The 24,567-nt window shown below is 49.4% G+C and overlaps 1 protein-coding gene across 2 annotated transcripts in view; it reads left to right on the top strand.

Moving 5' to 3' along the window:
- Window positions 1-24,567, top strand: part of HPSE2 (heparanase 2 (inactive)) — a 77,146-nt gene that overhangs the window by 43,695 nt on the left and 8,884 nt on the right. For both annotated transcript variants that reach the window (XM_042818472.1, XM_042818471.1), the window contains 5 exons: window positions 9,847-10,020; window positions 10,478-10,649; window positions 17,101-17,148; window positions 22,397-22,490; window positions 24,048-24,154. In XM_042818472.1, the coding sequence (XP_042674406.1) occupies window positions 9,847-10,020; window positions 10,478-10,649; window positions 17,101-17,148; window positions 22,397-22,490; window positions 24,048-24,154 (595 nt within the window). The remainder of the gene's footprint in view (window positions 1-9,846; window positions 10,021-10,477; window positions 10,650-17,100; window positions 17,149-22,396; window positions 22,491-24,047; window positions 24,155-24,567) is intronic.

The raw sequence follows: 24,567 nt of genomic DNA, 5'->3' as shown, positions 1-24,567 counted from the left end.
ATTTCATACAGACGTTATAGTGATAACTGAGTGCCTTGTGGTTTAGGTTTCCTAAATCATATTTCATCTGTTCCTTTCCTCTTCAAATCTGCTTCTGTTTCACACTTAAAATTATTGTGATTAACAACCATGTCACAGTTAATTATCCTTATGAAAAATAAAGCGAAGAGCTGTCATATGTCAATACATTGCTCACTGTTTTGCATTGAGTTATGGGTTGATATTTTCCTGCTTCTTCCTCTTATTTGTATTTCCAGGGTGTTTTCTTGCTTCTCTCTGTGCTGCTCTCTCCCCTGGACCCAGAGCACAGCTGTTGCCTCTCCATGTCTCACTGGTTGGGAAATGCTGTCTTAAACTCCCTTCCCCAGAGATCCTCTTGACCTGTGCCCTGAATTTGTTCAAATTTAAGTTTTTTGAAATACATTATCTTTAATCCATTTTTATTGTTCCTTCACAGTCTTAAATTGCTGAGTTTTATGGTTTTGTAACCACTTTCACTCCAATTTGCTTCCAGATTTGGACTCCTAAACAACATTCTATATCAAGAATAACCAAGTAAGAAAAATGCTGTTCCTGCTCCTCTCCCCCACCTCCAGAGCTGCTTTTCCCCTTGTGTTCCAGCAACTTGGCATGGCTGAAGCTTTAGCAGATGCCAGGGTAATTAAAATGACCCGTTCCTTTGAACTCCAGTTATTTGGCTCCTTCAGTCAGATGGTCAAAAAGCTGTTGTCCATGTCTCATTTCTGGTTAGCAGAACACTCCTTGTTTCCCTCTCTTCCTGGTAAAATGCAGAGTCTGTTTCTTCTCTCTTTTTGAAGCTCAATTATTCTTCGTGCAAAAACAGCCTTCCTATTTCCTGTTCCCCAGCAAGCTATATCTTCTCATGTCAGTATTCCCCTCCAATGTCTTCCTATGAAGCATGGGTGAAAGTAAATGTTGTTGGTGTATACGAGAACTTTAAAGTCTTCCTGTTTATTCCTCATTCTCCTGGCATTTCTAGATAGACTTTCGGTCACAGTATATGTGTACTTCGTTATTCTCATTCTGAATTTTTCTCTTCCAATTTCCCTTACCTAAAGCCTTTTGTTTGAGAGCACCCAGCAGCTTTTGTAGGTGATTCCCTTCAGATTTATCTTCCAGTCCTCTTGCTGGGTTGGATACATCCCACTCCTTCATTGCTTTTTGCAGCATCCTCTCTTTCTCCTCCCTGAGCACATCAATATTGTCTCATGAGACTCCATGTATCACATACAGCCGTGGTTTGTTTTCATGATTTGGTAGGACAGCAGATAACTACAGGTTGGTTGGGAGTTTGGAGAACTTGCAGTGCTGTGTTCAGTTTTGGGTTCCTCACTATACAAAAAATATTGAGGCACATGAGCATGTCCAGAGAAGGAGATCTAAGCTGATGAAGGGTCTGGAGCACAAGTCTTATGGGGAGTGACTGAGAGAATGGGATTAATCGGTCTGGAGAAGAGGCTCAGGGGAGACCATATTGCTGTCTACAACTCCCTGAAAGGAGGTTGTGGTGAGATGGAGTTGGCGTCTTCTTCCAGGTAACAGCAACAGGATGAGAGGTGATGGCCTTAAGTTGTGCCACTCATTCAGGTTGGATAGTAGGAAAAATTCCTTCTGAGAAAGAGTGGCTGTGCACTGACATAGGCTGCCCAGGGAGATGATGGAGTCACCATCCCCAGAGGCGTTCAAGATGGAGATGCAGCGCTGAGGGATGTGGTTAGTGGGCATGGTGGGGATGGATTGACAGTTGGATCAGATGATCTTAGTGGTCTTTTCCAACCTTAACAATTCTATGATTCTATACTGAAAAGCTGCAAACAAAAGTGCTGCTTAATGAAAATATATTTAGATATGGTTTGATCTTAAAGTTGAGCTATCCAGAAGGAATAAAATCCCCCCCGGCAGTGGTGCGTATAGCAAGACCTGCTTGCTAAGATTGAAACGGGCAAGTCTGGACTAGAAGCCAGGTGCTTATTTGGATCACGGACATTAAGTAGTAACTGTGACATTTTTATGGGGCCAGGCTGCTTTCAGTGCAGCAGACTTTAAGCCGGTGGTGGATACTTTTACGAGAAATCCATTCCATCCTGCCCAAGCACCGAGTTTGACTTCTGCACTACTTTTGTGCTTGCCGGCTGCCTCGTGCAGGCGTCAGGCTCTGACACCGGCCTTTTCCGGCCTTCTGCTCATGCCTCAAAAGTCAGGTCCGGGCCCCACCCTGTGTGCTCTGGTACAAGATTCCCCAAAGATCAGCCGGGAGAGTTCTGCCAAGCCGGGTCCCTCCAGCTGAGCCGTATCTGCCGAGCCCAGCCGCGTGCGGAGCAGAGGAGCAGGAAGAGTCGCGGCCAGTTCCTTCAAATATTTTACAGATTAAGACCAGGGTCTGGGATCTGTGGGAAGGCAGAGGAGTTCACAGACCTCAGCGGGTTCTGGTCCTTGCCGCAGCGCTGGCGGCCGCGCCAATAATTGCTGTCCTCCCCATCCATCCAGCTTGGTTGTTCGCTATTGCGTTCAGATGCAATGACACTTCGTAATGTGGACAAGCCCTCTGACATTATTTTAGTGCAGCTGGAGGCATCTACTTTAGCCTTGAAAATGCCTCTTTCTTGGCAGTGCTTTGTGTTTATTATAATGCTGTCTGTAATGTGCAAAAGTACATTTCTTTTTTAACTTCCTCCTTTATGTACCAAAGAGTGTGGTTTTAATTAAGGATTTCAGATTGAAACATTTCCGGTTTTATGCGTTGTTTTTTTGGTGGGGTGGTGTGTGGGTTTTTTTGGGGGTTTTTCTGTTTTTTTTTTCTTTTTTTTTCTTCAGGATAGTTTTCTGTTAAAATGTTTCAGAGTTTTGAAAAATACCAGATGCCCAACTTACAAAATGCACACAGAGCCTTGGTCGCTCCCTCTTCCTCCCAGGGAGGAGGGATGGTGCTTCGGACCCACAGTCTGATGTTTTTCTGCATTCTGGGTTTCTCCTCAGTGTGCACAGGGATGCCATCCATGCATCCCATGGGGACGTGAGCCCAGTGCAAACAACCAATGAAACAAGGCAATTGCTTTGCTGCACATCAACTTCTAGCCCTTGTGGTAGTAGAAAAGCTTAAGGCTGCCCTACAATGCACCCAAAATTTTAGCAAAGAGAAGGCAATGAAAGTTCGGCTCAAACCAGGTCTTGTATTTTTGGGGGATTTGACTCATGGTTTATGAATGTGGGGCGGCAGGGAGCTTGCGCACGGCGCTGCGGGTGCTGCAGGGTGGGTCTGGCTTGCATCCCTGTGCAAGGCAACTCAGAAAGGAAGCTGTGCATCTGCCGCGTGACGGAGGATCAGGCAGCAAAGAAAGATAGTAATGTTGGGAACAGGAGCAGGTGGACTGGGTGCACAGCTCGCCCAGGTTAAGCTTTGCGCTGGGATTAAATGAAGGTGTTAGAAACAAGCATTGTACCTGTATGCCTCCCCTTCCAGTTTAGCCATGCAGCTTGCGCTCCGGATGGTGCTCAGCCTATGCTGCAGCTTGCTTTTTTCCTTTTTGAAAAAAAAAACCAAAAACACCCATCCTCTTGATGCAGCTTTAGCATTGTTGGAAAAAAAAGCATTTATAAAGAAAAACACAGCCTAGCAATAATGGCACCCTGGAATAACTGTGCATAGGATAGTGGGGACCTGGGGGACAGGCACAATGCACACCCCATGTCTTGTCCATGCCACATCCTGGCAGTGCAGAATGTCTGGACCTTGGCATAGCTTTAAACCCTTTAAACCAACATGTTCTCCCCCGTGGGTAACTCTCTGCTGTTCCCCTATCCATCAGCAGTGCCATCTATAGCCCCATCCTCCCCCATCTGCCTTCTATCTGTCCCAGCCGCCTCCTGCCTGGGAGCTCGCAGATCGCTGAGTGCCTGAAGAGCTGACCACTTCTTGCCTATTTGGGAATGCTTTTAAATTGTTCCAGAAACTGCTGTTTGTTGATAAATTGGGGTGATCCGCGGAGAAGTGTTTTAGCTAAACTGTGTAAAAGAAGGAATTGCAGTGCAGCACTGCCAGCTGTCATTGGATTTAGAAACACACATCATAGATTTTGCTGCTTTTCAGACAGCTGCGATTATAGCTGCTCTTATAGCCATATAAAACAGTCATTCTGTCAGCAAACGTTCTGGCAGCAGAGCTGGGTTGTATCTGCAGTTGAATTTCCAGCACCAGCGTGTTCACTTGCTCCCTGTGTAGGTGAAGGTGGCTTTGCTGTGGACTGTGAGTGCTTGGTGACACAGAATGGCTCTGGTGGCACTTGTCTTCCTGGCCTGGGCTATTAGGAAGGTGCAGTTGCTGTCTTTGCAGGGTTTTGGGATGCTTCACTTCCAGTCCATGGTTGCAGTTTCTTTGAGGCAGAGATGGAATCAAATTTGTCCGTGTTTGAAGCCCAGCAATATGCATGGCTATGAGGTGATGATCACAGCCTCATTTTCCCTTGCTCTATTCAGACCTCTTTCCGACCTCCTCTGTTTATCTCTGAGAATTCAAATGGTGCCTGATTTATCCTGATTGAAAAGGGAAAATGTCTTAAAAGTCCAAGTTATGCAGCAGAAGAAACCATCTTTCCTAGATGTAAAGTGATCTCGGTTCCTGCCCAGGCACAAGGCTAGAACAATTTGGAAATTGCCCCTCTGGCCTTTATCTCAGCTTTACAGCACTTTGAGATTGAACCCAGATCCCACGTCTCTTCTGAAGCTCTATGTCAATTTACACTTGTTCCTCAAAACCATTACTGTCCTGTGAGTTCTTTACCACACAAGGATGGAAAACAGAGCTATTCTGCTCATTTGAGCTCCTTTTTGCTCAAAGGCAGAGCTCAGGGTTCACTTGTTTTTCTCACCATCTGAGGATTAATCCCAATCCTGACTGTTATCCGACCTCGATACCATTTACACACTGAACCCAATGCCTACAGCTTTTATCCGAGCCCTTACAGCATTTGGAAGCAGGCCATGCCCCTTGTCTGGTATCAAAAGCATTATATTAATTTGGGATTCATTCCACAAAATGAGGCTGTCAGCCAGACTCCTTAGCAATTGGATATTGAACCCAGACCTCGTGGTTGTCTTCCAAGTTATATGCCAGCTGGGAACTCAGCCCACAATCCATGGCTGCCAGCCAAGCTCCTTATTGGCGAGAGATTGACACCAAGCCCCCAGACTGCTATTTCTGTACGGCAGAGCTACAGGCTGAACCTAGCTCACGTGGTCAGCATAATCACCTCTGGATTGGCAATGAAATAAAATATCCAGTTAAAGACTTGAATGAATATCGAGGGTCAGTGTTGAGCTGCATAAAGACTGGGGATGATGACAATTCCCTTGGAACAAGGCCTCCTCGATACTCCGGGGGGAATCTCCCCAGATCCCCCATCTGTCATCCAGCTGGAGGCGAAATCCGGCTCCTCATTAACACACAGCACGCGGCATTTCTTCACTGATGGACAGTATTAAAGCCAGTTCCTCCAACTTTCAGGTATTCCTCAGATGGGATTAAAGCAGATCCCCTTCCTACAGCACTGTGGGGCTCTGCCAAAGCACTTCTTGTTGCTCAGAGCAGACCTCCAGCGTGCCATAGCAGGGCATTGGGATAGGACTGTGCATCTCCATTCTTTTGATGGAAGTCGGGAGCTTGATGAGCCAGAGGGAGCACTTCAGGTGAAGTGCCTGTCGGCCTGAAGCCAGCAAACTGGCGGTGATTTTGCCTGCAAATTCTTAAGCATCTTCACACAATGCGGTTTTACTGCCTTGCAGAATGCTTCAGAAGACTGAATTAAAACAAAACAGCTTCCCAGCTGGAATGGTCATCATTAGAATGCAATTTTCAGCAACTGTGTAGGCTTCGTGGTAGCCTCAAAAGCCTTACAATTCGCTTTTAGCAGCGGCTTTGAAGGAACAGCTTAACATCCAGAATGGAATTGGAGGTCTTTTCCAACCTTGGTGACTCTATAGAATTCTGTGGTCATGTGGATCCAGCTATGGTGCATGTGAGCAGAGTGGGATGCTGCTTTGCCTCTGATCCACTGGTGGTGATGAAGGCTGCTCTCTGCACATTGTGGATGAGGGTTCTGACTGTCCTGCCTGAGGACAGGAGCCGTGGGAAGACTGCAGGCTAGTTTTGCCAGCCTGTCCCTTGGGTCTGGTGTTATTCCGATTGCCTGTTGTGTATCTTCTGATTCATATTTATTCGCTAAGAAAACATCAAGTCCTTGCCACACACATGGTATTCTGAGGATGTTCAGCCTGAAAGAGACAGCGCAAATGGGATTCAGCTGACAGCGGTGGCAGCTTGTGAATTTTCCGTGTGCCCACTTGTTCCTTTGGCTGTGGGAATACCTTTCTTTTTCCATTCATCGCCCTCCCCAGCCGCCTTACTCATCTCCTCCCTGAACACTCTGTTCTGCTCTTTCTGCACCCCCTCTGCAGAGCTGTCTTTGGCCTTCTGTTTGCTCTTTGCCAGCTCTTTCCCAACCCCTTCCCTCTGCTATCTCCTGTGGGATGCTCTAGGGGCAGGGAATCCTGGCATGAGGAGCTCCAGGGATGCTTCAGGCAGAATTTACGGGCAAAGCTGAATCAAGCAATCCCCACAATTAGCTGAAAACATTATTCCTAGAACTGCATTTATTTGCTTTACAAACAGAAGGCTTCATCTGCTGTGCATTTGCCCCCACATGCCGTACTGTGCCCCACCACCCAGGCTCCAGCTCCCGCTCAGCATGCATGCGGGTTTCCAGGCTCGCCCTGCCAAAGCAGGATTCCTGAAGCTGAATAAAAAACGTGGAAGGCTTTCAAACCCAGAGATTGTTGAGCTGTCCCTCTAACCAAATGGCAGTCCAGGCTGTGTTCTCTAAAAAGCCTCTAGTATAACGTTTAACTCAATAATGACGACTGGAAACTCTTTGCAATTATTTTGAACTGCCAGAGATGTCTTAATGTGCCTCAGATTTTGTGTTGGCAGGCTGCTGAGTTAAGTGCCATCCGTCTTTCAGAGAATGTTAAAATTCAGCCCAGTATAAAAAGAAAACAATCCCACAGGACATACTTGCCCCATGAGCCCCACCACCATTTGTGGCCACACAGACACATCTCTGCATTCTGAAGTCATTTGTCTCCCTCTGTGCAGGGTGAGAGATCCGTGCAAGCAGCTGGAATGTGAGCAGATCGTCACCCACTGTACCTGGTCATGCCTTGTAGCATGGTTTTAGCCCTTTAGATGTGTCCAGCCCTTCAAAAGCAAGGATGTAAAGAATCAACAAGACCCAAACAGCCTTTAAATTCTGCTAGTGCTAGGGCCAGTGTGAGCTTTCAGAGGAAGGCTCCAGTGACAGCTAACTGGGTCCACTGCCTTGGTTTTTGCACCTATACGCCCTAAAGTGAGTGCTTTATTGCTTTTTTTTTTTTTTTTTTTTTTTTAATGCTAACGTAGATGGGTTTCTTTTATTTGCTTTATTCCCTCTTTGAGTATGTGTGCCTGCAGTGGGTGGAGGGGGAAAAGGGGCAGCGAGAGCATCGTATAAATCCAGTTCTGCTCTATTAAGAATCATTCTGGTACGACAATGGCTTTGTCTATTGAAAAGCTTTGTGAAAGCCTTGCCTAATGATCTGTTAGCTGGGGAAAGGTTAAATTCCTGGAAGATTTTCTGTGTTCGATGAAGAAAAAATGGTGCAATTATCCAGAATTCAAAGTGAGTTTTAGCCAGCTGTTAATAATACTGCGATTCTTCATGTTCTCATTATTCAGAAGTAATGTGGCCATCCCTAGTCATGGCAGTAAAATATTTATAGCAATTTCTTTGGGCCGTTTGTACTTATAAAGGGCTGGACATTGCTCAGGGTCTTCACAATATGGTTTGCACTGTGGTTTAGTGACCTGTTGCTGAGCTCTTCCCACCTCAATGCTGATTACAATAGAGACGTCAGATGAGCACAGTGGGTGGGCAGCTGGTGCCAGCTGAGCATCGAGTCTGTTAGGGTCTCCTGTTAGGTTGGTGGTTCCCTTCCCTACCATCCCGTGGTGGTTTCCAGCTTGGAAAGTCGTGGCAGAGCATGAAATGCATGAGGTACCTCTGTATGCAGGCTCACAGAAACAGTGTCGTGGGGAAAATAGAATTTCACAGTGGCAGGGCCTGAGCTGGGGCGAACAGGCGGCTTGTTTCCTCCGGTCGATGCATGGAAAATCAATTCCCAGCCCTCTAAGGAGACTTCTAAATAGAAACAAAATCCCTCCTGTAGCATTTAAGAACTATGGCTGTTTTGCACTGGCGAAAAGATTTCATTTCTATCAGGGGAGCTGCAGGTGACACCTTTCGGCTGTCTTCCTGTTGTCATGCGGTTGTCTATGTTATTCCCTTCATAGAAATGTCATTTCAAGTGCAGCTTTTTGCCCGGAGGTCTGAAGTAAATGGGTATTAAGTAACTGTATCTGTCTCTAATCCACTAAGCATCCAGAAAACCAGCTAATGTGCCTGAGCCAGTGGGATGAATGCATTAGGTTAATCTAACTCAGCTACTTTTCACTTAAACAACTAGAAGCATTACAAAAAAAAAAAAAAAAAAAAAAAAAAAAAAGCCTACACGAGGATTAGCAATTTCTTTTCTACATTTTTCCTTTCGTCTTCCCATGCCTTTGCTGCAATCTAATAAGCAACAACTCAGCTGAGTTCTGTGAGCCTCCTAATGCAGTGCTTTAAAAATAAGTTTATTCTCCTCAGACCTCAGGGGCAGCTCCACATTTGCTGTGGCTCTCAGGGACCAGGACGGGTCACAGTGCTTTCTTGTGCCACGTGCATGTAGTGTGGCACAGCAGTGGCACAACACTGCCACATGCCATGTCTCCTCGCTATCCTCTTCAGCTCTGTTGGCCATGGAGGTGCACAGCAGCACCTTAATGCCCGAGCAGCTCTGAGGTGCTCTTCTTTACTGGCAAAGTGTAAGAAGATTCAGGGCAGGCTGCCTGCACCCTTTGGTTTCTTCCACTGAACATTACCGATAGCGGTTCTCAATGTACGCATCTCCTCTTGCAGCACGGTCACCTTGCTTGCCAGAGAGAACTTGATGTGCAGTCATGTCAAAAGCCTTAAAAATCATCAAGGTATAAGACCTACAGTGGTGCTATTGTTCTGTCAGGTGAAGACTTCAGCTTGGTTTGTTCTTGACACATTGCTGTGGCTTTTGATCATCTCCTTACGCTGTGTGAGTGCTGCCAAGCAGCATGGTTGCTTGCCTAAGATGTCTCCAGGACTCACTGCTCCATAGTCCCCAGCCTGCCCTCAGCCTCCCCATCCCTGGGGCTCCACAGCTCTCAGCTCTCTGGGAAGACTGGGGACAAGGATGGGACCGGAGCCAACGATGACCCCAGGCCCAGGAATTACCCATGGTGCTGTCACAGTGTGCAGGAGGTGACCCTGACCCGATGGTTCCTTCTGCAGCTCCTCTCCTCCCCGGCGCTGCCCCAGAAGCAGTGCCAGGTGGGATGAGCTCAGGAGAAGCTGCTATTTCCTTGCCAGGAGCAGATGAAAAGAGACATTATAAAGCCTCTCGTCTCTGGTAACGCTGCCCTTAGCTTCGACACAGCAGTGGAGAGCGTCCAAGTTCCATGCTGGAAGGAGTTTAGCCCGTGCCTGGAATCCTATCCCAGTTTCAAAGGTCAGGTGCGCTTCTGCAGTTACAGATGTCACAGGGGTGGCACCTGACCCCAGTTCATCCACACAGGAGCTGAGGTCTGATGGACAGCAGGATCATTTGAACCTCCCTGGAACTGGCTTTCATTTGAATTACAAGCTGTGTTTTGTTTCTTCCCAGCCAGGTCTCTAGACAAACTCTATAACTTTGCTGACTGCTCTGGCCTTCACCTGATCTTTGCACTGAATGCTCTGCGCCGAAATCCCAATAACTCTTGGAACAGCTCCAATGCACTCAGCCTGCTGAAGTACAGTGCCAGCAAGAAATACAACATCTCCTGGGAGCTGGGCAATGGTGAGTGTGGGAACAGGGCGACCTGGGAATGCCGAGCGGTGTTCTCTTTGGGAAGAGAATGTCTGTGAGTACCAGGACACTTGGATGTATGTCCAGAGGGATTTGAAGTGCTGCTGTGGGGCATGGCTGGTCCTGGGGTGGGCAGAGCAGCAGCTGCATGGACCTGCACAGCAGCTGCAGTGCCAAGGGAAGCAGGCATCCCCTGGGCACAGGAGGGTGATAGAAATTATCGCAGGTCCTCACCCAGCTCAAGCCATAGGGGCTCACTCTGGAGGAGAAGGCCCACAGCCTCTGTTCAACTGGCAAAGGAGAGTGGTCACAGCTCACATCCACTGCTCAGCAGCTCTGTGCTGCTGACTGATCTGAGGAGCTGTGTGACAGTATGTGAGCTCTCTCCAGAAGAGGAGATAGAAGAGCAGAGCTAGCAAGCCTTGCCCATCTGTTCTTATTTTCCCAGAGCCCAATAACTACCGGACCTTGATTGGCCGCTCAGTGAATGGCAGCCAGCTGGGGAAGGACTACATTCAGCTGAGGAGCCTGCTGCAGCTCATCCGTACCTATTCCAGAGCAAACCTCTATGGACCGAACATTGGGAGACCCAGGAAGAATGTCATGGCTCTCTTGGAAGGGTAAGTGATACTGTTTTGTTTGGGCTGGGCCAACTGCCATTCCCCAAGTGTTTCCAGTGTTTCCCAGTTACAGGAAGACTGAGGTGCTCATCCCACTGGGATTCAGGGATGCAGTTAGAGGCTGCTGCACAGCTACAGGTTTTGAGGCCAGGAGGTGGGTCCTGGCACCACTTTGCTCCTTCTGTTTGTTAGCTGCTTCTTGCTGTGCTTTCTCTATCCATGCAGAAGGAAAGCTGGTAAGTGCCCTTCATCACTGCTGCGTCCTGGCCAGGACAAGAATTACAGTGCAGAGGATAATGTATGGCACTCAGCCATTGTCAAAGCATTTTTGCTCATGATTGCTCACATTGATTCTGACCAAGTTACACAAACAGTTTTTCTGCTTGTGGTACTGAGATTCAGATCCCTTTCACCAGCAGAGTTCATGACCTGTCTGGGAAATGCCCTTTCCTCCCTTCCTGCTGTCCCTTGAAGAAGGTTTTGCCTGTCACACTGTAGCTGGCACCATTCAGTGCTATGATGCTTTTCCACCAATACATCCCACAGTCATGCCACTGTGACTTCCATTGATTGTATTGACACTCTGGCTTCAGCTTCTTGGTTTCTTTTTCATCTCTTTAGGTAAAAATGGCACTCAGGAAAGGACAGCGATGCTGGGGTGGATCTGCTGGCATATTCTTAAACCGATGGATAGGAGAACAGGCAGGTCTGGCTGGAGTTTGAGGAGGCTGAAGAGAGGAGTGTGGGGAAGAAATGGCGACAGTGAGGGACTTGAACAGCTGGAGGTGACATTGGCCAGCTACAGGAACCAGGGAGGTGTGGGAGCCTGCTGGCAGCAAGAATTGGGACCGTGGGGGCTCGAAGACCATCCAGCAGCGGGGAAATTCCCTGCAGGACTGTAAACAGAAACTCCAGCGCAGAGGGCTGGACAGGGGGAGGTGTGGAAGGGACTCTGCTGGGAGCAAAGCTGGGTCTCACATTCATTAACATCTGCATGAATGATCTGGCAGAAACAATAAACAGCACACTGATGTGGTCCCCGGTGAAGCAGGCAGGGAGTGAGGGCCAGATTCTCAGCTCTGCTGCAGCAGCACACAGAGCCCATAAAGCTGGTTGACCCAGCTGCGAGGCCAGCATCCTAAACGTTGCTGGTAGCCAGGGAGCAGCCCCTTCTGGGCACCATGGCTGCATCCATGCTGATGCCAGGTGCGCACTGCAGCCCCAGGGCTTGCTCAGCACAGTGAGAGTGGCTCAGGGAGCTGCAATGTGCTGTAGTAGCCTTGAGCAGCAGGCATTCTATTACTGCCAGGCGGAGCAGGCTGAGAAAGGAAAACAAGAGGGACGGGAGCCAAGGAGCTCTCAGACAAGGGAAAGTCCTGCTGCTATGTTTGCCCTCTGCATGTTGCTGCAGGGTCCTGGGGAAGGAGATGGCAGCAGCATGGTCGGGGGTCTCTTGGCTCCAGAGCCACATGTTAGCTGATGTGTGACCCAGGAGTGGGGCTGTAGTGTACAGCGTGGTGGGAAAGGTGGTGGAAATCCGTCTTTGAATGAAAGGGAATGAGGTACGAAGAGTGGTGGAGGCTCTCCAGTCCACCAGGCTGACCAGAAAGAGCTGCAAGGGGCATGTCTGTTCTCCAAGATATATACTGTTACTTCATTGCCATCCCTGCCCCTGTGGCTGAGCCTTGTGTCCTGCACTCCATACCTAGTGCCTGCAGCTCATGGTGAGCAGTCCATGTGTCCAGCCTTGCAGCCAGAGGTTCTGTGGGAAAAAACCAGCAGTTTCTCTCCATAAAGACCATAGTATTACCAAGCAAGGCTTAAAGACAAGAAATAAGTTGGATTAAATGAAGACAAAGAGTTAAACACTTACTTGCAGTATTTGGAAGCAGAATTGCAAAAGGACAAACAAAACCCAGTGCCTAAGCTGACAGCATGAGCTTTATTCCCAGCAGCTCCCTGAGGTCTCTTCAGTGTTCTCAGTTTGTGCTACTGAGAACTGTCTGCCTTCTGCAGGAGCATCACAGCGCTGGTCCATGGTCTGTACCTGCAGCCATCACAGCCAAGGCTTGCCACTGGAGATCCCAGATGAACGCCACAAAAGCCAGCAAGCAGAAGAAATTTAGGGAGGTACTTTCAATGGCAAGCCCTCTGCCCACCTTGTTGGAGCACCACGAGTGGTCTGTGCAGTGCTTGGATGAAGGCTGCAGAGCAGATCACGTACATGCAGTCCATAGTTCTGATATATGAGAGGTACAAAGTTTTGCTCTCATTTAAAAAAATGTGATGAACAGCAGAAGTCAAGCTGGTTGGAAGAGATACTAAATTGGAGGTTGTGGTGTGGCCATTAAGGTTGGAGAGGAGAGATGAGACAGCCCAGCACAGAAGGCAGAACGGCTGGCTTAGTCTGAGAGGAAAGAAGTTCATATTACACAGAGCGTACAAGTGAATTTTGGTGAGATAAATGATGGAAATGAGCTGAAGAAGGAAAGGAGAGCTCAGAGAGAGCAGGGAATGATTTTCAACAGTAGAAGAAAACAGAAGCTGACATTACGCGCTCTCCAGGGAAAGCCCCGAGTTATCTGAGCGGGGAGATGCTCAGAGAAAATCTTCTCAGTGTGAAGCATTACGTAAAATCACAATTCCCAGTTGCATGTCCTGTATTCCAAACATTGCAGTCTACTCTTAAACTTTAATTTCTAGCAACCACGCCAAACTTATTCTTTATGTCTGAACCTTGTCCTGCAGTGATGGCAGTGTTAGCATGAAGAGTGCCTTGCTCTCTGCACCAAGCTTTGCCCTACTCAGTGATGAGAGCACACCCTTCACTGCTGGGATGCAAAGACCTTGCACAGGGAAATGGCACAGGGCACGTGAGTGCCACCTGGGACTGCCCCACAGAGCAGACCACTGCCACAGGGATTTGCTCTGCAATCCCTGCTGCACAGGAGGCAACAAATGGGGAATGGGGACATGTGAGTGCACAGGTGCAAGAGGGAATTTCTCCAGACAGGACTCACAGTTGAGTTTGATGAGGTGTTAATTAGACTATTCATGCAGCCTGAGCTGTCAGAGAGCAGGACACCTTAGCTACCTACTGCGTCTGTGGGTACGGGAATCCCAGGACTGCTCAGAATTTGCCTGGGGGAAAAAAAAGAAAAAAAGTAGGATTCTAAGGAGTTAACAAAGATTTAACAAAGACTTTAACAGTAGATCAGGAATCAGACACGAGGTTAATGTATCACTGAATCATATATTCAGTGCAGGAAGAGAAGAAACATGAGGGAAAGCTATTAGGATGCTAACATATGTTAAGGCTCATGCCGTCAGAACAAAACATAATAATCTTTTGCCCAGGTGGTCCCCAGGACTGCTGGCAACACGGATGGCAGAAGGTGGCTCACTGTCCTGATCCCGTGGAGTCTGCTGGTCCCAAGAGCCATCTCTCATGTGCTGCATCTCCTGGGGGGGTGGCACAGGCTGAACCAGGATACTGCATGGGTCCAGAGCAAGAATTCTGTGGAAAAAATGAAGCCACAAGACAAATAACTAATGATGCAAAGGGAAGGATACTGCAGCGTAAACTCACGTTCATGTGCCATTAAGCTTGTGGACGTGCATTCATAAATACATTGAAATGCATTCATAAATACATTAAAACAGGATGTGAAGAATGTGATCAGGCATTTTGCAGCTGGTTTTATAGCAGGAGCGAAGATCTAAGGTACAAGCAGAGGTCCATCTATTACTCTTTCAGGAGGAAAGAGTTAAGACAGTCTTTGTAACTGAAACCGGATCTGGATGGCTGAAAAGCTGAAATCACCATCACCTGTACAGGGAGAACAAAGTGAGTAAGAAAAGACATAGATGAGATGATAGTGTTGTATGGGTACATGGTGTGCCTTCATCCTGATTGCTATCTACAATCTCAGTCATTTCATCTCAGAAAAGATGTAATAGAACCAAGAATGCAGAGATGTGCAGAGGTATGCGATGCCTTCCACGTGAGCAGAGATGGAGTAGGCTGCTCTAGCTGGAGCCACGGAATGGGTGCTGACCCCGTTTGACTTCTAAGAAAGGTGGTGAGGCAGAAAAGTCCACATAGATAGGAGTGTGCTGTCCTTCAGAGCCTGGCTGTTGCCCCAGCTTTCAAGAGCCAGCTCTTCTGGTAGCAAAGCTATGGTGAAGTTGGCTTGCATAGTTCACCAGGGTGTACCAGATGGAGCAACACATGGTTGTGAAGTCCAGCTCTGGGAGTCAAACAGTGCTAAACCACTGGGAGGCTGTGAGGTGGTCATTTGTCTCCCTTCTGCAGCTGCATTCTTTGCTACAGGATCACTTTTTAATTTGTTTTTTTTTTATTTTTATTTTTTATTTCAAGGTTGACAATCAGCAATTACCTTCATGGGAAGGAGATTTCCAAATGCAAATGGCTCTTTAATGTATCAGGAATAAACCTAGGAAGTTCCAGTGGCTGGAGTCTGAAGACAGACACATTCAGATGAGAAATAACATACTTGGAAGCTAATTAGCCATGGGAGCAATTTGCGTAAGGTCGCAGTGGGTGCTCCATGACTGGGGGGATTGAATCAGGACAGGAGATGTATTCTCTCCCACCTGGAGGTTCTGCCTCATCTGATTCTGAGGATGTGCAGAGGTTTCTGCCACGTGGAAGCCCAGCCAGGGATGCTGCAGTGGCTGGGGCTGCCGCCCGAATTATGGGATGTTGCCCTAAGCAGGCTGAGCTTGTCCCGCGGCTCCTAGAGGTGACTCAGTGCATGTGCATCTCAGAGTTCAGTGTTGTTCGCAGAGCCCAGTGTAAGGAAATGGCAGATTTACTGCACCAGCACGGAGCATCTGCACGGCACATGTGCAGGGATCTGATCCATGCCGGAAGCCTCTGGTTTGCTCTGCCTGCGTGGTGCTGCACATGTGCACATCGCATAGCCCAGGAAATCCCAGACAGACATGTGCCAGCTCTGGTCGGACTGCAGGTCTGCATGGTTCTTCACTGGCCTTGGAATCCAGGGTTTGTGCAGCACAGGTGCTTCAGGAATAAAGGATTAATAACATCTGCATTCCTAAGCTGTGAATATTCGGATACCTGTGCACCGCTGGGTCTCCACCTGCACTAGGCTTTCATCTCTGGCTCTTGCAGTACCACTTGCTGGCTATTGAGCTGATCCAGGTTCCCAGAGTTTGAGTTATCCAATGTGCTCCATGCGCAGCTTCACCATCAAGACTCAGATTTAACAGGGGAAATTCTGATCTGTGACTTGCAACAAATCTCCATTTAAAGGTAGAAAGAAAAATAGATGCAGAAAGCAAAATTGGGTGGTTATGTATCTTTAATAGAAAAATTTGAAAATGAGTAGAACTAGTCAATGTATTTCACTCTCCTGGGGACAGAAAAGGAAAACAAAGAGGTCTGTTAGTTTCCTAAGGAGATAGAGCAGTCAGAGGCACTGCTTCTGCCACTCTAGGGATGCTGGAGATTGTGGGGTTTTGCTTTCGGTCCCCTCACAAGGACTGGGGTGTGCTGGCAGTGATACAGCAGGCATGGTGCGAGCAGGGAGTTCTGCAGAGGAGCATCCTCAGCAGGTGCCCTTTGTGACTGAGTGACAGCACCGTTGAGCCAGGTGCCCTGCATGAGTGGTGCAGGATTTGTACTTCTTGCTCTGTCCTGCTGCCCTGGATGGCCAAGGAGGAGTCGGCCCCAAAGCCACTGCTCTGCTGCCCCTCATGGGGACACAGAGCGCTGCTGGAGAGCGAGCCTGGGAACTGACAGCCTCTGCACTGCTGGGCAGGAGGAGTGGGGACGCATCAGTGCTATTACAGCACGTTATTGTTTTTCCATTTCTAATTGTGTCTCTTCCCTCCTGTCCGCAGGGATTTATTACCTCTGCCTTTGCCAGTGTCCTCTTATGCTTCACAGGGTCCAGATGCCCTTTCGTCCCAGTCTATAATTGACTATCGTCATTAATTTAAAGTTAGAATGATTGTTTCCGAGCTATATTTAGGCTGAAGTTTGCTGCTCTTTTTTTCAGACCTGATTAGAGGCTTGTGTGCTGCAAAGCTTGCTGGCTGTTTCTCCCCCCCCTTGCCAACTGGCCTGATCAAATGTCCCTTCTCTCCCCACAAACCTTCTCCTTTCTCTCCCACCCTTGGTTGCAGGCCAGATGGGGGCAGTCAGGGCTGCAGGGCATGCAGCTCCCTTCCTTGGGCAGTGAGGATATCCGTGCACCCCTGGGCTCTTGGATATCCATGCACCACAGAGCACCATTGTGTTCTCTTGACCAAACCAATGGTTCCTGTTGCCTGTATGCATTCTAACCTTCAAAAGTGACCATCCGTGGTATCCTGTGATGTAGGTTGTTTTAGGATTTCCCCTTCCTTATGGACATCTGTGACAAGTTTGGACTGACATGATTTCTTCCTCTGTTTCCTGTAGGTTCATGAAAGTGGCTGGCAGCACAGTGGATGCTGTTACCTGGCAACAGTAGGTATTCACCATTCCTTCTGCTTTCCTACACTAATTGGAGTGATCTGACGGTGTCCAGAGCAAAATGAATGGGCTGGCTGGATGTGGAAGGGGACAAATAGTAGGAGTCACATCTGCTGTTCTTGTCCTTTAAATAGGAAAACGAGACATTGCCCCTTCTTCTGCAGCAGAAGTGGGCATGTTTCACCCCGAAAGCTGAGACAGAGGCTAAAAACATGCCTGCCCACTGGAAACCAAGCCCCATTGCAGCTGGCCCAAAGCTAGGCTGATGGCATGCACCTTTGGAAGCAGCAGGGTGAAACCTCCCTGCGTCCTGAAAAACTGCATTTGCTCTGGTGTCTTGAGCAGTGAAGCTGGGGTCTCAGGTCCTGGCTGGGCTTCTGTCCTAATTTGAGCTTAGCACTGGGTCTTCAAGGGAGCTCAGGCTACTTTGCTGGAGTGGAGCATGCCATCTCATCCCCTCCCATTCAGAGTATCCCATCACCTGTCAGTGCTGCTGATCCCCTCCTGGCACTTCATAGAATCATCATAGAATGGCCTGGGTTGAAAAAGATCACATTGATCATCAAGTTTCAACTCCCCTGCTACATGCAGGGTTGCCAACCACTAGACCAGGCTGCCCACAGCCACATGCAGCCTGGCCTTGAATGCCTCCAGGGATGGGGCATCCACAATCTCTTTGAGGTATACTGGCCAGGTTATGGGGACATTTGTTCCTCTCCTGCAGATCCCAGCTCCTTTTGTAAAGCCCACCTGGAGACCTACACTTAAAAAGAGCTCAGTGGCTTTTAAGACGTGAAGTTTTCCTGCAAGTAAGCCCAGGGGCTCTGTGTTGGTGTGTTAACCTCAGAGCCTCCTGTGGAAGCAACTGTCTGCATCTGAGAGTGGTTTATGGCAGCAGCCCTGGCTGGCACCCAGCAAGTCCCATTTCTGGGGAGCCACGTGCCTTGCCGTGCTGCTCTGCTACCTGACTCCTGAGGCTTCCCTGAGGCAGCAGCTCTGTGCAAGCAGGGCAGTGGGGTAGCAGAGTGTTTGGAGTGGGATTTGTGTTACTTACAGACTCACGCTGTGCAATGATGATCTATGCCTCAGCTGGGAGTTTGCTTTTCATGATTACACGATGTGCTGATCGCATTTACTTAGCCCAGGAATTCGCTTGCTGAAACAGGGCTTGATGGCTGGGCCAAGCCCTTGGATGCACTGCAGGAAGAAGCAGCCAGCCTTTATGCAGGGAGCTGTGGCTCAGGGATCCTTCCTTTTGGGACCAGGTGCTGCAGGCAGGTGGGGTTACAGCTCCCTACAGGTAGGCAGCATGGCTGGGATGTCACTTGCTGAGCACTTCCCACCCAGGTTGGTACGGGAGCCACTGCTCCCCCTGCCTGGGCTTCCAGCTTGGGAGGGTTGCACCCGTCTGCTTTTGTGAGGACTGACAATAGCCACAGCTCCAATCTGGGCTTCTGTACTGTTTATGAGTAAATGTCAAAACAGTGTCTCATCCCTCTGCTCCAAACAGCAAAACAAAACAAAACAAGCTCCTTTGTATCCAAGAAGAAAATTATTAGCAGGAAACTGAACTGCTCTCTAACGGCAACTATGAGCCTTTCTGTTCCAAACCCTAATGTTCTCCTGGGATATTGGTTATAAATTTGTCAAATCTGTTACTCCTTTGAAAAGGTTGCACTCTATCCAGAAGGGGAATTGAGAAGGGAATACATTGCAGAGATCCCTATCCTCTGTGAAAACACATGACCATTTCTTCTCTGAAATACATCTGAGAAGTGACACAGGGTGTAAATAAGAAGGCTTGCCAGTCTTTCTTAGTATGGTTTCACTTACATATGTAACTCAGCATGTGTGCCTCCCTCTTCAGAAGTAATGTGTTGCTGGAGAGGGATGTGTGAATGGCTCAGAAATGTTTAGGGAATTTCCACTAGCAGAGGGTGTGGCAATTAGGACTGACAGAGGCTCGGAGAGTTTTGGCATTTCTTGTGTAATTTAGTTTATGGTTTGGTTAGGAGCGAATGCTCAGTTTATTGTGGATCCAGCCAGTCTTTGAATGTGGATTTCCACAGTTCAGAACCCTTTTCACAACCACGTCTCCTTTTGGCTCTGCTCCAAAGGTTGGCGTCTTGCATCCAGTGAAGATTCATTTTCTCCCTAACCAGTGCCCATGCCCTGGTCCCCTTCCTGTGTGTCACTGTATGGCTGGTTTTCCACCTGAAGTGCTGTGCAGACCTCAAAGTTTGGCAAATCTAATGGGCAAATCCTTGTGCAAGGCTGTCTTTGCAGCTCACAAACTCATTTATTTGCAAGGCAAGTAAATGTTTGCATCTTCAAAGTCATGGACATCTATCCCTTCAAGTCTTTGGAGAATATGATGCTACCTTCCAATATGGAAAGTCACTCATACCATGTGGCAAACCGGGGATGTCATGCACACAGACACATATGGGATGCTGCTTAAAGTGCTTTGCAGTGCTGAGTTTGGATGACATCTCTCTGGCCTCGGCATATGGGACAGTGGCAGAGCACAGGGCTGCCTGTGTCAGCAGAGGATGTCTCCGTTTGGTAGCAGTTGGTGTGATGCTGGCAGTGAGGCTGGACCCGTTCACATCCCCAGCAGGCTGGTGCCCTAATTCCTAGCAGACTCTCCCTGTAGCAGCAGGCAACAAAGTAGATCCGGAAATTCCTGAGCTTTGGGAAGTGGGCTTTAATGTAATTAACTGCAACAGAAGAAGAGGTCAGATAATAGGGGCAAAGGTTCCTCTTTAAAATGAAAGGAGGTAAATGAAACCAGCTGCCCAGGAGCCAGTGCACTGCCTTCATTAAACCCAGTGTGATGCTCATGGTCCCACGCAGCAAGTTGTGGATCTTTCCAGAGAAAAGTGAGGCAGGCAGTGTGATCCCAGAGGTGACAGGACTGAGGTGTGCTGGGCTGACAGCAGTCACCTGGGGCAGCAGTCAGGTCGGTGGCCTCCTATGCTATGGGAACCCACGTGCCCTGCATCCTCGTGGTCTCTGGGGCCAACCCTGGTGCCACACCATTGCCAGCACCCACCCACCAGGCTGTGTTGGTGCTGCTCAGTTTGTTCCAGGGCTCCATAGACCTCAGCCTAGCTGGTGAAGCTCCAGCCCATCCTTTTGGTCTCGGTTCACAGTTCTTGTGCAGCTGATGCCGTTTTCCCTCTTGACCACTTTTGGGTGTTGAATGTACCTCTTGGTGCCTGAGAATAGATCTCTGCCAGTCTTAGAGAAATAATGGAATTGTCTTCAGGCTCTGCTTGAATACCCAAAGCCATGGGGTATGAGCTATCAGCAAGATGTCCTGAGACCGAAGCAGCAGGTTTATTCATTCCTGTGCCATCCCCTATTTCTCCGGGTTGTTAGTGCAGGTGTGAAGTGTCCCTGGTGGTGGCTGTGCCCCAGAGCTGCTCCTGGTTAGAGCGGATATCTTGTCCTCTGCTGTAGGCTGAGATCTTTAACTTCATCTTCTCCCACCTCATACAACCTTCCTTTTATGGCCTTGCAGCCAGTTTTCAGCCCAGGTGATGGTGGGTTTTTTTTTGCCACAGCAGGCCAAAAATCATTTCTGTTCAGTTCTTCAGTGCTGTACTAAAATCCAAACATCTGCCATCCCCAGAGTCTGCTGCTTTGTAATTTTGTCTTAAAAAGTAATCTCTGTAAACCCCCTCACTGCCTGCTGCTCACAGGCCTGCTGTCCTCACAGCAGCCAGCGGTTCTGTGTTGTATAAGGGTTGATTTGAACAACGTCAAACACTTCCCAAGTCCCCCTCCCTGAGCAACTTTCTGCCCTTAGCACCGTACTGTCAGCACAGATGTGCCAAAATGCCTCTTTCCTACTTCCCCCTATTACAGAGGGTTGGAGTGAATCCAGAGTCTGGCTGGCACGATGCTGAGTTTTTGGGGGGACAAAGCTGGAACTTCACACCTGGGAGAGGATTTGCAGAGGAGACCCTTCATGTTCAGGGCATCTGCAAGTTGAGTCTGTAATTCATCTCCGTTCTGGGCCAGGCAGTGCTGGCTGCTCGCCTTCCCCTGCAGCCCTGCACAGCTCCAAGCACGCTTACCCCGTTACCTGATCAGTGAGTTGGAGCATTGAGAAGCTAAAATCCTCTCTGAGCGTTCATGCATGTTGCACGTGTTCTGCGTGTCCTGGCCAAGCCTGATTCAAGCTGCAGCATCCTTTGGGGAGGCTCCTGCCCTCGTGTGCACCTCTGTACCCATGTGGGGAGGCTCCCCCACAGCTGCTGGCTGCTCACTTTGCTAACAACATCCCTGCAAGGAGACGTCACTGCTGCCTTTCTCGTTTGCTAGACTCAATCTCAGAAAGACACTCAGCAATGGGCTGCCCAGTGCACATGGGGCCTTACTCTGGATGAGATGCTTCTCATAGAGAAACCATACCTGTAAAGGAGCTGATACTTCTGGGAAGGTGAAGCTGCCTTTTTTTCACACCCCAGGACAACAAGTGGAGTATGCAATCCCTGGTACATATGTATGTGTCTGTAACAGCATCCTCCAATCCCATGCATTACCAAAATGCCCTGCTGTGCTCTTCTTATCCACATCTCCACGTTTCAAGTACTGAGGGAGCCTCTTTCCCTGCCATTTTTCCAGCACCAATGACAAAGGTTGGAGGGCAGCTCCCAGAACCCCCAGTGCAGCAGCCCAGCATGCCTGGGAGGGACCCAAAGGGACAGATGTAGGTGCTATAGGATTTGTGCTCCAATCCTGAGACCTCCTGATCCTCTGCATTGCCTCACCTATGGCTGCTGTGTGAAGGGTGCCAGCACTGATCACTCCTTCCGGACAAGATGTTTGGGACCAACTCCAATTCAGGATGTTTTCACCCCAAAGATGGATTGCTTCACCTTATGTCCTGGAACCAGGAGCCAGCACTCAGGCATTTCAAAGCCTTCCTCCCACACCTGGATGCAGATGATTCGGATTCTGATTGGCAGCACTATAACCATGTTTCATTGAAGCGAGCACGTGGAGAGCAGGAATCCCCTGGATGGGAAATGCTCAGTGCCATGTCCAGGGCAGCAGGTACTCCCGTGTTAGCAGGACGAGGGATGTAGGAGAGGACACAGCACCTCTGCAGAGGTCCTCTCCTGGAGGGAAAAAGGCTTCTTGGTGTGAGACAGCAGTGGGACAGAAGGATACGGACAGGGGCAGAACTAATGCCACTAGTTTCATTCTTGTCATCTTGTTTTCCTTGCAGTTACTACATCGATGGCCGAGTGGCCAAAGTGACCGACTTCCTGAAAACACGCCTGCTAGACACACTGTCCGACCAGATCAGGAAAATCCAGAAAGTGAGTGCACAGTCTGTGAGGGTTAGTGGGTACTGTGCCCACAGTACTGCAGTTCAGTGCCTGGGCTGGGCACTGCTCAAGGTGTGGGGCTGGTGCAGCAATCCCAAGCTTGCAGGGTGGGGTGGAGGGATGGTATCTCCACCCTGGGGATGGAGGAGGAGATGGGGTAGCAACCTGGCCAGCCCTAGGTGTCTATTACAATTCCAGGGTGATTTGTGATTCGCTCTGGACAGTGCGGCATGCAGTGAGCCACTCCATCCCTGCTGCCCACAGCTCCAGGCTGCAGCCACTCTGTAAGAAATGGGAACTTTGGGGGTCCCCTGGTTCAGCTGCCACAGGGACTGGGGCTATGGGCAGCTCAGCTGCCAATCCTGCAACAAAGGATGAACATCTAATAAGAGCAAAGTGTTTTGGAGTGAGAGGACTGTCCATTTGCCTGTATTGTCAAGGTTTTCTTACTGTATCAGTCACCATGATGTCTCGCTGCTGTAATTCCTGCAAGAAGAAACTGTAGGATGAGCAAACAACTCAAAGAGGCCCCAGGAAAGGGGACACGTGGGTCGGCACAGCAAAACCAGATAGGAGCTGCTTGCTGTGTTGTCCTGCACAACCCAGGGACCATCCCCATGCATGAGTGACCCATCTTTGGCAGGGAGCATGAGTTGGGCACAGGGACAAGCATGGGGCACAGTCCTACCCTGCTTGCACCAAACTGGTGATACATGTCTCACTGCTGGGGAAGGTCATGGGATGGCCAGGAAAGCCATGGGCAGCAAGGTGGAGACATGGTGCAGCCCTGGGGGGGGTCCTGGTTCCCATCCAGCCCCAGACCCGCAGCAGTGAGGAGCTGCCCTCTATTGGGTCTGGGGAGTGGGAAGAGCTCTCCTGGGAATGCCAGTGTGGCTGAGCAAAAGCACAATGCTGGGTGCTAATAGCCTCCAGCTTGGCTTTGAGTCCGTGCATCCTGCCGGGGCTGATTAGAGCAGCTGGGCTTGTCCACTTCCCTGTTTTATTGCTTCCTCTCTGACTGGGGAAGGTGGCGGGCTTAGATAATTACAGGCAGGATGCCAACACCTCTGGGGCTTCAGTCAGGGATGTCGACTCTCACAGGCTGTGAGTGGGAGGCAGCCCAGAGCTGGCGTATTTAACAGCTTTGAGGGATCCCAGTCCATCCAGCACATTCCAGTGTTCCTCACTAATGGGGCAGGATCCGTCAGGCTGTGCAGCGTGCTCCTGGGCTGTGGAGCTTGCAGACATCTGGCTGCAGGAGCTCATAGCCCGGCCTGGAGAAGCGAGGCTGCTGAAGAGGAGAGGATTCATTGTGTGGTGCCTGTGTATCTGGAGCCCCTGATGCTTTGGTGCCCAGCTGTGGCTGCCCCGTCCCATGTTGCTCCCACAGTGGCAGCTATTTCTCCTCCCTCTGCAAGCCGCCAGGTTGCCCCTGCCACAGTCTCTATAGTGAACACAGCCATTACATGTCAGAGACATGCAAATTGCACCTGCCCTGTGGGAACAGGAGAGTGGTGCTGCATTTGATGCATGTTGTTCCCTGTGCAGGTTGTGAACACGTACACACCGGGCAAGAAGATCTGGCTGGAAGGCGTCGGTGCTACCTCTGCTGGAGGCATGAACAACCTCTCCGATTCCTATGCGGCCGGGTTCCTGTGAGTGACACAGCTCCTGGCATGAGGGCACTGCCACCACTGCCACAGGCTCTGTGCACAGCGCTCCTCTATGCACCCCAGCTCTGGGGTTGGGGCTTGCACCCCACAGCCTCGCCGCCCTTTCCCCATTCTGCAGCCACGCACCCTTGCATGCATTCACTCCTTGCATCCCTTTCTGGGCAACTGAAGCTCTTCAGAGCACAAGGTCCAAGTCCGGAAACCATATTCTGCCCTTCTTAGAAACCACAGCTATTGCTGGATCCTCGGCCTTTTCCAATGGCACAGCTCAGTAGCACATAGATCCTGTTGCAATCTTCAGAGCTAACTGTGATCACAAAGGATCAAGGAAGGTTTTCCTTGCTCTAGAGGCAGGCATAGGAACATGCCCAGGACACGTGGGCTGGGGCTGGCTT

Source organism: Centrocercus urophasianus, unplaced genomic scaffold (assembly GCF_019232065.1).
Source record: "Centrocercus urophasianus isolate 14NV4802_14NV808 unplaced genomic scaffold, USGS_Curo_1.0 seq_17, whole genome shotgun sequence".
Classification (NCBI taxonomy): domain Eukaryota; kingdom Metazoa; phylum Chordata; class Aves; order Galliformes; family Phasianidae; genus Centrocercus; species Centrocercus urophasianus.
This window is presented reverse-complemented; position numbering and strand designations above follow the sequence as displayed.